At 34.7% G+C, this 12163-nt stretch overlaps 1 protein-coding gene across 1 annotated transcript; it reads right to left on the bottom strand.

The window, feature by feature from the left end:
- Nucleotides 1–3379: 3379 nt before the first annotated feature.
- On the bottom strand, nt 3380–11522 carry LOC131075042 (uncharacterized). The gene is made up of 3 exons (XM_058011825.2): nt 10685–11522; nt 3715–3796; nt 3380–3600 (listed from the first exon to the last, which is right to left on the bottom strand). Exons 1-3 carry the CDS (start codon nt 11173–11175, stop codon nt 3562–3564), a joined length of 612 nt encoding a protein of 203 aa, XP_057867808.1. The 5' UTR covers nt 11176–11522; the 3' UTR covers nt 3380–3561.
- Between the last annotated feature and the right edge of the window lie 641 nt (nt 11523–12163).

Here is a 12163-nt window from a genome sequence, read left to right as displayed (position 1 = left end):
ATACTAACAATTTTGTTTATTAGTCGTCTCTTTTTGGTTGATGCATGGGAAAACTTTGTATTTTTGTCCCCCTCGAAAAGCCAGATATCTCTAGATTTATGTTTCCATTACAATTCTACCCTAAGGAGAATTTCCTCCAAGGCAAGATTAAGATTTTTTTCTTCTGAAAAGGATTGTTGATTCATCCACTGAGTAATAATTCACTAATTTAAATCAGCCAGATCAACCTCAATACATGCTTTTTCTTGAAAAATATTTTGAAAATGATATAGTTCCAATTCTTGATTTTAGATTTCATATTGAGAAGTTTTTTAGCAATTTGAAATAACCAAGAGCCCTCAAAAAAAGGACAGTTTTGCCACCATAGTTTCAACAGGGGGAGGAATGATGCACTCCTAAACCACATTGGTTCGAATTTAAAAGATCCTTTCATGTGTGTAAAATCCTCAAGCACTTCAAGTAAGATTGGGAAATGATTAGATCCCGAATAGGGAAGAATTGAAGAATAGAAATCATTATTGACAATCAGCCAATGGTCAGACAATAAGAAGCGGTCCAATCTTTCAACAATTTGACAAAAATCAAACCATTTGTTAGTCCAAGTATACTTGCCCAGCTTTGGGGATATATCCATTAGCTTACTATCAATAATGAAATGGTTAAAATCTATCATAACTTTCTTGGAGGGGATGATTCCCTCGTTTTTTCCCCATCATTCAATACAACATTAAAATCCCCTCCCAAAATGACAAGTTCTTCATTTAGAATTGAAATTAATTCACCAAGCAACTTCCACAATCTATCTTCGTGAATAATTGAGGATGGCCCATAAATATTGAACAACCAAAAATTGGAACTTGAACAACATCTGTCAACCTTAACCAACATCCAATTTTTTTGCTGAAGAGACAAACTTTACAGAAATTTACTAGCATCCCACAATATGGCAAGACCCCACAATGATCCATCAAAGGGAGTAGTAAGGACATCCAAAGGCTTCCAATAGGAAAAAAATTGCAAGCAATTTGATTTGACATTTTTGTTTCTTAAAGCATGACTATAAAGAAAGTGGTGTTATTTAACTGACGCTTGACCATACGCCTTTGGTTAGAGGCATTTAAGCTCTTAACATTCCATGATATAATCCTCATTCCTTTTGAGAAGAAAAATTGCTTCCCCTCATCATATGAGTGATGAGTATGTTTGGAGAGCAAAACACCCTAGCAATATACTCAAACTACAAATTGCTTTTAGTAGCCGAAGCCCACGTCAATGGAGGTCTGAAAGAAGGTTTTATCTTTTTTTTCCGCCATTAAGGTTAGTAAGAATTGTAGTTTGTATCCCAGCATTAATTTCTTGTTGTGTCTTATCACTATGTAGAGGTCTACCTCTATGCTTTGCACAAGAAATAGGAGATGATATTGATGAAGGGGATTGGCGAATAGGAGTAACAGGTTGATTAGCCCTATGCTCTGTTATTTATGTTAATTCGACAACAGTCTACAGGAATGTTTTGATTTAGAAACCTCGCTAGTTAAAAGAGGAAGTGTTGAGGACGATGAGTGCGTGGAAATGTTTAAGAAGAATGAAGGGGATTTTTCAGTGCAAGATCGGAACATAATTGAGCCAAGCTACGTGGAAGATAACATCAGTCAATGTGTGGAGGATAGCACACATCGGGTAAAGCCTGTGCTAAAGATTGAAGGGATGATCGATATACAATAATCTCATAGCTTAATCATATGACTACCAAATAAGGTATCAATACCATCAATCCTAAAATCTTCATAATAGGTAAACTGCATATTATGTAAAGTTGTGGAGTAGCTCTAGATAGCTCCATGACATTCAAAATACAAATATAAATATAAATTCACCTTACATAAATTAGCCCAGGCTCATTAACTTGTTCTCTAATATGAAAGAAATGGAATGTAAAATTCAATTAGTTTCACTAATAAAATGAGTTTAACAATAGATAAATTACATAATCTAGTTGATAATTGGAGAATGATTCAAAATTGTTCTTTGGTTATCATTTAACTAAATATCATCTATTATTTCATTTAATTTTCAAATTCTATTTCCAACTCAACCAATTCCCAAACCTAATTATGACTATTCATATATACATATATTAATTTGATTAATACTAAATTCCATAGTAAAAGAAATTATTTTCCTTCTCAAATATATTATGTTATCTATTACAATAAATTTAAAAAGGCTCTTTTTTTTTTAGCTTCAACTTCTAAGCTCCCACTAATTGTTAATTAAAAAAATAATTTTGAATTCCATGCACATCCTTCTATGGATTCAACTATATAATCTCAGATCTTTGAAAACATCAAAATTTGCAGTAATCAGTATTGAAAGAATTAAAACAAAGAACACAACATATTATTTTATTGATTATTCATTAAGAGATTACAAATTTATAGTTGCTGAATATTTAAAGATGTTTCTGTAAAAGAGCTTACAACACACTAAAATAATTGACAACAAATTGAAAACTAAGAAAGAGCTATTGATAGCTTACTGGAATTGTTCAACAACAAATTGAACTTATGACAACAAACTGGATATTTCATTATACATTCACTAAGGATATTTTTCTAAGATGCCAGCTAAAATTTTGAATCTCAAGAATAATGCAAACTACATAGCATTAAAATAAAATAAGAAAAAAAAAACAATAAATCTCTCTATTATTGTATTTTAAAAAGCAATATATTGCAATTTTACATGTGCATGTCAACTTTACTCTACTGAAATGAGTAAATAATATACATCTTAGACACTTAACTAATTTTTTAATATTTGAATTCTAAGGGGATGATTAGTATACAATACTCTCATAGCTCAATCATATGAAAACTAATTTTGAATTCCATGCATACCTTTCTATGGATTCAATTTTTTAATCTAAGATCATTGGAAACATCAACATTTGTAGCAATCAATATTGGAAGAGTTAAATCAAAGAACATAGAACAATTAATTATTTTATTGATTTATTCATTAAGAGATTACAATTTTATAGCTGTTGAATATTCAAAGATCTTTCTGTAATTTGACAACACACTTAAATAATTGACAACAAACTGGAATTTAACTATGACCTATTGACAGTTTACTAGAATAGTTCAACAACAAATTGAGCTTATGACAACAAGCTGGACATTTCATTATGCATTCATCCAGGATATTTTTCTAGGATGCCAGCTGAAATTCCGAATCTCAAGAGTAACGCAAATTATATATCATTAAAATTAAATTAAAAATAAAATAAAAGATCTCTATTATTGTATTTAAAAAAGCATTATATTGTAATTTCACATATGCATGTTAATTTTAATTACAGAGAAAATGTGTCAAGTTTGCTACTAAAATTAGAACAATTTCCCGAATAATTCAAAATTATATCTTTCAAAGTCCCCAATGATCAATTTACAAGATTTTCAAAATTTAAACTAAATATAGTTAGATATAAAAAAACACCGGTTTCCTGAACATAGATAATATTACAATTTTTTTGGTAAAGTATATCAATATAATTGACTAATCTGCCTGTGCAAGCTTCATCACCCCATCATAAATCTGGGATACATAATGATGTCTTATATCACTTAAAGAAACCCTACTAGAACATATTTAATTGAATCAAATAAAATATTAAAAAAATATATTAAATAAGAATCAAATTTCACTTACAGTGGAGGGACCACAACTTCCATTTCTTGAAATCCATTTTGTTATGCATGATCTTCCAAAGAAATGGCCACAAGAAAGAGAGCTGGAATTCCACAATTAGAGAAGTTAGAATTCTTCTTATAAACTGTTGACAATAAAAAAGAATATTCCGCCAAACTCAAGAGCCAGTAATACTAGCTACACATAATACATCCCAACTGAACATTACTAGCTATAAATAATGCATCCTAGCTGAGCATTACATTGACAAACGTATGTGGAATATTGGAGTACATAAAACTGTAATAGAATGCATGTTACTTAGTTTGATTAAAGCATGCAAGGTTTGTCATGTTGCAATAGAAAACATCTGATCTATACGCATATGACTCAAGACGATGCTATAATCCAGGAGATAGAGTTTCATCCAATTTACTTCGCTTCATAAATAATGTTCGAGCCTCGTTTCTTTTTGTCAATGATAAATAACATGATGTATTATCTTTGAAAAAAGCAAATAATGTAATAAACATCTTGGAGTTGATAGACGTCCAGCTAGTGAAGGAAGGGATTCTCGTCTTTAAAGATAAGAGAAAATAAAAATTAGTAAAATAAAAAATCAAGAAAGGAAAGGATCTTTTATAATCCATGATATCAGCAATCTGTATATGGGTCTGTCTACAGATTGGTTAGAGCAATATAGGACTACCTCGTACTCCAGGAGGCACCTAACTGCACTACAAATGAGCTATACATACCCTACCCCCTTGTGAGATTTGAACTTGTGACCTCTCTTTCAAGAACACAAATTCTCTACCACTAGACCAACTCAGACTGTAACAAAAAAATATTCAGATTGAGCACACCAATATCATCTATGATGATCCAACTGAGTTGACACATCAAACCACAATTTACGGCAAGAAGTTTACAGCAAGCAAGCACTGCTTCATACATTATCCACCAAAAATCATTGAAGCTGATTGACATCCAGGGCATAAGCGCAAGCATTCCAACATCTAAAGAGGATGGAATCCTTTAAAATTTTAAAAAGAGCTCTACGTTTAGTATTTTCTAAAGTTCCTAGCATACTTTTTATCCTACTTCCCCATTTCTACAGCAGCTAAAACAGCATACCTTCCCCGCTGAAGACTTTATAAACACATGAAGCTCCAGATGAAAGTGAAAGCCCAATGAGTATAATATTAAGGTATAGACAAATGATTTCACCTGTAACTGTAAGTCTATTTCTTGGAAAATGCATAAGCCTAATGCCATAGAAAGAGTGCCTGCACCAAAAATATGACTGGGTTTCAAAAGTTTACTACAATACTTTGTGGCTATATTACAAATTTTATGGAGGAAAATTTAAATTAAGGCATTTCTTCTCAATGCTAAATAAAACAGAACATACCTAAACTTGCAGAATTCATGCCTAAAGAAGAGACAACATCTTTGAACCACGCGGGAGAAAGCCAAAGGAACACTGCCAATTTGGCATTTCTGCATTAGATAATTGAAAAGCTGATTTCTTAACAATTTCATCGATATCCCTTAGGTTTCTTTCTTGACTAATTTCCTTTACTGCAGGGTATATTGACATAGCATCTGATAATTGGTTGCTTTCGTTCTTGATCAATTTCCTTTACTGCAGGGTACATTGACATAGCATCTGATAATTGGCTGCTTCCTATCCATGTTTGTTTAAATCATACTCCGGATGGAAATTTTTATGGATGGATCAATGGATATTTCAGCATAAGGAAAAGCATAGAGGCATGATATCCAAAACTGGAAACAAATACATGCTAAGCTAACCACTCTATTGAGAATGATGAAGAAAACATAGAGTACTAGGAATAGGAATTACATACAAGTATCTTTCCTACAACCCAAGTTTAAATCACTTTTTATCATAGATAGTAGAAACAATTTTTTGATGGGTCTTCTAAAGGTAACCCAGGTTGGGCTGGTGGGGGTGGGGTCATTAGAGATACGAAGGGTAAGGTCATGGTGGCCTATGGCCTACGTGGCAAATCTGGGCTCTGAAACGTCCAACGTGACGGAAGTAATGGTGGCTTTCTTTGCAACTGCCATCACGAAAGACAAAGGTTACCAACAAATCATTGTTGAAACTTGAAGGTGTTTTGAAAAATGTCATAATGATGCTGCAAGGGAAAGCGAAGCCAGGATTGGTGGGTGAAGGATATAATCACAAAGTGCCAAGACATGATTGCTATGCTTGGCCACATCAGATACCAACACACTTTCAAAGAAGGAAATAAAAATGCAAATAGAGTAGCTAACTTAGACCCTTTTATCGAGGGCCTTAAAACTTGGACAACTCTACATTGAAATACCTGATGTTGTTCGTGCCACGATTGCTGAAGAAAATCATCCCAATGAGATTTAATGATTTTATTATTTCCTTTTCAGTGTCTTACCTGGCCACGTTGTACTATAATCATCTATTGGAAAGGACCGGCTTTGTTAAATCTTGTGATAGCTACGCTTTTAGCAATACCGCCCTTTGTTGTCTCTTTCCCAAAGATGATTTTGGCTATATCCCTCTCCGACTCCTATACTTCGTTTTACTTTGCATGCCATGGGTGGGACCTCATCCAAACGGAACCTGATAGTTGCGACAAGTTTAAACAGAATGGGTTTCTTTGGAATAAGGTGGTGGAAGGAAAATTGGTGATCTTTGTGGAAGGAATGAAGGGATTCAACCCTACTTTGTCTGAACAATTTGTCAAATCCCAAGATGATGGTGAAGTTTAGATGGATGGGGTCAATGTGTGTACGGAGAAGTTTGGTGTTTGAATGCACAACCTTCCCAAAGAAGCCAAAGGGTTATTACAAAGAATATTTTAAAAGGTTTCTTAAGGCCAATGAAAATGTGGTCCATTATCAAAGTGGTTTCAACAGGAACCATTTACCTGGTATTTGGAAAAAGGCGACGTTGCTCCTTATGAAATTCTTCACCTTGGAAGGGAGGTTCAAATGCTTCTACTCTCATCTTTTCCTCATGCTTCATCTAATAGGTATGGGCTGAAGATGAATTTCTCATATTGGTTTTTTTTGTCTATTTCTCAATCTGTTGTTGTGGCCAAAACCAAAGATGTCATTCCCCTACACTAGGGGCTTATCCTTAGGCTTTACAATTTTCATCTAATTTTAACCCCTTCTAGTGGCCCAGCCTTTAATCTTTTTGACCCTTCTCTAAGCATTGAGCTTTTAGACATCCTAGACTGCAAAGAGCCCGACCCCAATCCTAAACCCAAAGGGACCCTTGCTTGTGTCAACCCTAGCAAAATGGCTAATCTAAAAACCCCTCCTATTGTGGTTAGAATTGTTGAAAAGCTAGCTGTTGAGTAAAATGCCTCTGAGGATATTGCCTCCTCTTGGTCTAGCAGGTCAAAATGTACCCCAAATAAACAAAGAGGGTACCGCTTCAACCCCTTCCTTTGGTTCCTGCCCCCCCTCTTCGACGGAAAATGGGATTCCCTTGTTTATGCGGAGACAGCTAATGAACTTTGTGATGGTTACAATAAGCAATAGGCTATCATCCATTGGCTTTCGGGTCAGCATAATGTGGCAAAGAAGAAAATTAATATGCTGGAAGCACTCACTAAAGCTGATTCTAGAGCTTCTAGCTGGGTCGTGGAGGACAAAGATTAGAGAGTTTGGGAAGCGGCTAACAATTTAGCAAAGAAATTGTTAGCAAAGAAGTTAGACAAATGGGAAGGAATTGAGGAAGAATTGAAGGGGTTGTATGAGAATGTTGACTAGAAAGAGGACAAAAAGGAAACAATGAAGGCTATGGAGGAGATTTAGAGCAACAACGTGTCCCTCAAAAGATAAAAGGAGGATGTGATTGTGCAGAATAACAAAATGTTTAAATGGAATTTGGCAAACTCTACAGGGTATCCAAGAGGAGATTGAAAAGAAGGCTCGAAAGAAGGGGCATTTGGACTCTTCCCTTGCTACAATGTTGGAGGCATCGGTACCCAAGGTGATAGCGACTCTGAAGTCACTTGCTATCTTGTCTAGCAAGGGATCCAACAAATGAATCTCCTTCTTCAATAGGGTGAAGACTATGAGTCAGAATAGGAACTTTGAGAAGCCCTCAAGACTCAGTTGATGTTGAGGGGGAGATTGTTGACTTGGTGGTCAGCACTTATTTGGGGACTCATAACAATTCCAGCAAACTTCTCAAGTTGACCTGTTTGACCGAGAAAGCTAATAAACAATCCGTACCTATAAGTTTTGTATAAGAAAGCATTGCTGCATTTTTTCCTTGTGATTTAAAGCTCTATTGAACCAGAAAAAATATTGATTTTTGAGATGGTGATATAGGAATTAGATCTAATTCAAAAACTTGAAAACATTATTCCCCTGAAGTACATGTGACTGGAAACCGGCTACAGCTATTGAGCAAACTGTCTCTGAAGTACTAGGGGACCCCATGGTTGATCAAAATTCCATTCTTTCATTATCTAACTACCCTTGACCCAATGTACATATCTTTAACAATGTATTGTAAAATACTTCCAACAGGATATACAGTGGCTGGATTAATGTTTGACAAAGGACCTTGCACAAAATAGAAATCTTGAGGTCTGTTAATCACAAAAACTTGCTTCTTGAAAGGCCACAGTCTGCCTGGTATGTTCAGATGGCTTTGTTGCGATTGAAAACATTATCACCTTTTGGGAAAGTTCAAAATATACATTTCAAAAAGTACAAAATTTATGTTTCTGTTCTTCACAATATAGAAGTTTCAAGTATATACAAAAGTTTCATGCCTTTTGTTTAAACTTGAAAGCTTCTTGCCCTATCCCTGACACTGGGATGAAAATAACATGCCAAACTTTTTGATCTCAAATTGTCCTTTGTATGTTGAGCATGTTTTATGGGGCTGATCTAAATACTGGCATCTCCCTAAACAGTATGATGCCCATTTTCATTATAGTGATGCTGCATATGGCTGCAAATGGCAGTGTTGCCATTGCAGATGTTATTATGGGTGCTTGTATAGCCAAAAATAGTATTCACTCTTCCACTCTTGGCATCGGATGTGCAGAGTTTATGCGTCATAAGATCATCAATTGGAGCACTTGTAGGTTTCTGCACAAGTGGTGTGGCAGTACATCTCCTTGGTGCTCAGGTTCTGATTTATATATTTGTCTCCCCTAACAGACAGCTTGTGTGTTGTTTCTTTGATAATTGAAACCTGAGGCTGGAATTTGTTTAAGAATTCCATAGCATGATGTGGAAATGGTAAAATATTATATACCACTAGCTTTGGAGTTTGATTGATGGCTAGGGCGGCAGGGCCTAGGAGTAAAATAATATATTGTTGGAGATGATTTTACTGCATGCATGTTCATTAACACTTGATATGGCTTGTGCATGTTTTCTTATAGCGAGCGTTAGAATTACTCTGCATCCTACCTATAATGCTCCTTTTCCTTGGATTCATTCTCTGTGAACCTATTTTTACTAGCTACGCACACAAGCAAGCAAGTCATTGAACTCCCTTCATGATATTTAGTAGTCAATATGCTTACATTTGTGCACTGAGGATTACTTCAGTTCTTGACCTGGTCTTTCAGAGTTTGTTGGAGGAAACCCAGACTATGTGGAAAGCTATAAGTACCCTAGGGTATGGAGATCTTCTACGCATCATTAGCTATGAGTTTGAATATCCAGCCAGGTAAATTTTAGTGGTATACAAATACCAAAGCAGGCCCAACATTCTCTCAGGTACGCTATTATTTTGGCTTCTGCTGCACTCTTTAACAGATGATGTCGCCAAGGCTGTCCTTTCCATTTCACAAATACTTCTAATGCACTCTTTAACAGATAATGTCACCAAGGCTGTCCTTTCAATTTCACAAATCTATTGGAGATAAAAAAGATGCCCTAGTAATTGCTATAAAAGACCTGTCATTAGAATAGTTGCAAAGAATGTGAAACAACCAATACTACCATTGTTAACTCCCAATTTTGATCTTTCATTTTGCAGAGGACATTTTATTTTGGAAACACATTCATGGGCAAGAAAGTAAATAATGTAGGACAACCAAATGAATAGAATGCTAAACAGTAGAATATAATGAGTAGAACAACAAAAATGGAAAAAAAATTGTTTCATACGGAAATTGAGAATGAGAGCAATTCTTAATTAAGAAGGCACATTCATGGAATGCTAGAGTTGACATTTTTGCACTGGTGTAACAAATTTATACACAATCTGTTACAGATAATGTCACTAACCGGGTCCAAAGAATGGGAAACAGACAGAAAGCCTAGTTGATGAGGGATTCTGAAGCCATCTGTTCTTGTGTGGATGCAAAATGTGCGAGGCTAGACAAGGCACGTGAACTGTTTCACTTATGCCACCTAAAAACAAAGAAATGTTTTGAAGAACTAATACAGAATCCATAACCGTCTGGGTCAATAGATTAAAGAAAAAAAGAAAATCTGTTTAAAACATGAAATTAGGGAATGTTCTAAAAAAATTCCCTGCTCATCACTCACTCGTCAAGAGAATTTCTTCCAAAATTTGTTAATTTAAAAATCAGTAAACCCGAAAGATCGGACCATGGGATAAACTTTTTATTTCTCTGCTGGCACGAAGGAAAGTATTTGGTTTCCATGGTACATTAAAGGGCTTTCAGTTAATTTTTCAAAAAGAAAGAAGTTTTAAAGTAAATACAAGAGCAGAGCAAAGAAGTGTAAGACATCCAAGACGCATAAAATCCTAGCAAATTTATCAGATTATAGGAGCTCTGTTCAGAATGTACATCAAAGGATATTTTTATAGATCAATAGAGCAACCCCAAAAATAACCCCTTTAATTTGAAAAAAGTATAAAAGATTATGAGAGTAGTACAGGATTTCTGTATTGGTAGTGCACAATTGTAAAGCAGAAAAAGAAATATAAGTCACTATAATTTGAGACCCATTTGCATCTGCAACATACCAGAAATTATGTTCTCCTGATTGAGTCCATGGTTGGAAGCAAATTGTACAGTTCAACAAGTCATTAACCTCGCCAGCCTTATCTTCTCGTTCTTTAGCTCTCTTGAGCTCCTCCTTTATTTTTTTGCTAGATTCTTCTCGTTCTTTAGCCCTTTTGAGCTCCTCCTCTAATTTTTTGTTTCTTTCAGCCAATTTCTTATTATCTCTTTTCGCTTTAACCAAGTCCGCTTTCGTGCCATCACACTGCTTACAGTAATCAGCACATTTCAGAGATGCTTGCAAAGATTGAAAACGTTCTTTGGGACTTCTCCTAGCTGAATTTTCCCTACCCTCGTCTTCATCAGAAGATGGTGATAAATAACTGTCTTCACTTTCTTCATCAGAACATGATGATGAATAGCTCTCTTCGCTATCTTCATCGGAAGATGATGATGCATAGCTCTCTTCACATTCTTCATCTTCCCGCGCCACAGGCCGTTCCTTTCCGCTCATTTCTACTTTCTCACCTGTTCGATTATGATGATGATGATCTTCGCCCTTTTGGATATCTGGTGTTGAAAATGCTTATATTTATAGCAGAAGACAGCCAAGAAATGCGGAACGTCGGTTGCCCCCACAATTTTTGAAGAGTTAATTTCCGTTTCCTGTTTTGCTTTCCGTTGCGATTCTTTTAACTCTCCAGGGTGAAGTGACTGATCGAATTTAATGTGAATTCAATTTTGAATCCCTGCCGCCAGATAATCTGCCCGCGCGTTTTAGAATTAAATGTGACGTTTGCTGCTCTCCACAACATTAATATACTATGGAAACTATTTGCTGTCCAAGAGTTGGAGATGGGTTTGGTGCATTTTCCACAGAATGTACTGGCATATGCCTCTACAATTACTGCTCTTAACAGCCATCTCCATGGGAATGAATCTAAGTCACATTGCTATGCTTTTTTATGGCGCTATCATCATCTAATGTTCTAAAGTTATTTTGGTGAATTTTATGAGAGTTTTAGATTTTTTTTTAAAATTTGTATTTAGAATTATGTTTTTTTATGGCTCTATCATTATCGAATGTTTCAAAGTTATTTTCATGAATTTGATGAGAGTTTTAGATTTTTTTTGAAAATTTGTATTTAGAATTATGTTTTTTTATGGTGCTATCATCATCTAATGTTCCAAAGTTATTTTGGTGTATTTGATGAGAGTTTTAGATTTTTTTTGAAAATTTGTATTTAGAATTATGCTTTTTTAAGGCTCTATTATCATCTAATGTTCCAAAGTTATTTTGGTGTATTTGATGAAAGTTTTAGAAATTTTTCCAAAAATTGTATTTAGAATAAAAGTTTTAATAAATTTAAGACTTACGGTATTTACAAAGTGTCATATTACTAGGAAGGAATGATAAGCTTTTGAAAATAGAAAATTTAATATAATTTGTATTTATAAATTTAATATACTTTATTTTTGGAATGTCAAACTTTTGAAATATA

The sequence above is a fragment of the Cryptomeria japonica genome, chromosome 5 (genome assembly GCF_030272615.1).
Source record: "Cryptomeria japonica chromosome 5, Sugi_1.0, whole genome shotgun sequence".
In the NCBI taxonomy this organism is placed as follows: Eukaryota; Viridiplantae; Streptophyta; class Pinopsida; order Cupressales; family Cupressaceae; genus Cryptomeria; species Cryptomeria japonica.
This window is presented reverse-complemented; position numbering and strand designations above follow the sequence as displayed.

Excerpts from the sequence above, each read along its gene's own strand:
- LOC131075042 (XM_058011825.2), bottom strand. The coding sequence starts at position 11,175 with ATGAGCGGAAAGGAACGGCCTGTGGCGCGGGAAGATGAAGAATGTGAA. Across the intron at positions 3,797-10,684 it reads TCAGGAGAACATAATTTCTG|CTCTCTTTCTTGTGGCCATT; the intron begins GTATGTTGCAGA and ends GTGGAATTCCAG. Across the intron at positions 3,601-3,714 it reads GAAGTTGTGGTCCCTCCACT|ATTTATGATGGGGTGATGAA; the intron begins GTAAGTGAAATT and ends TATGTATCCCAG.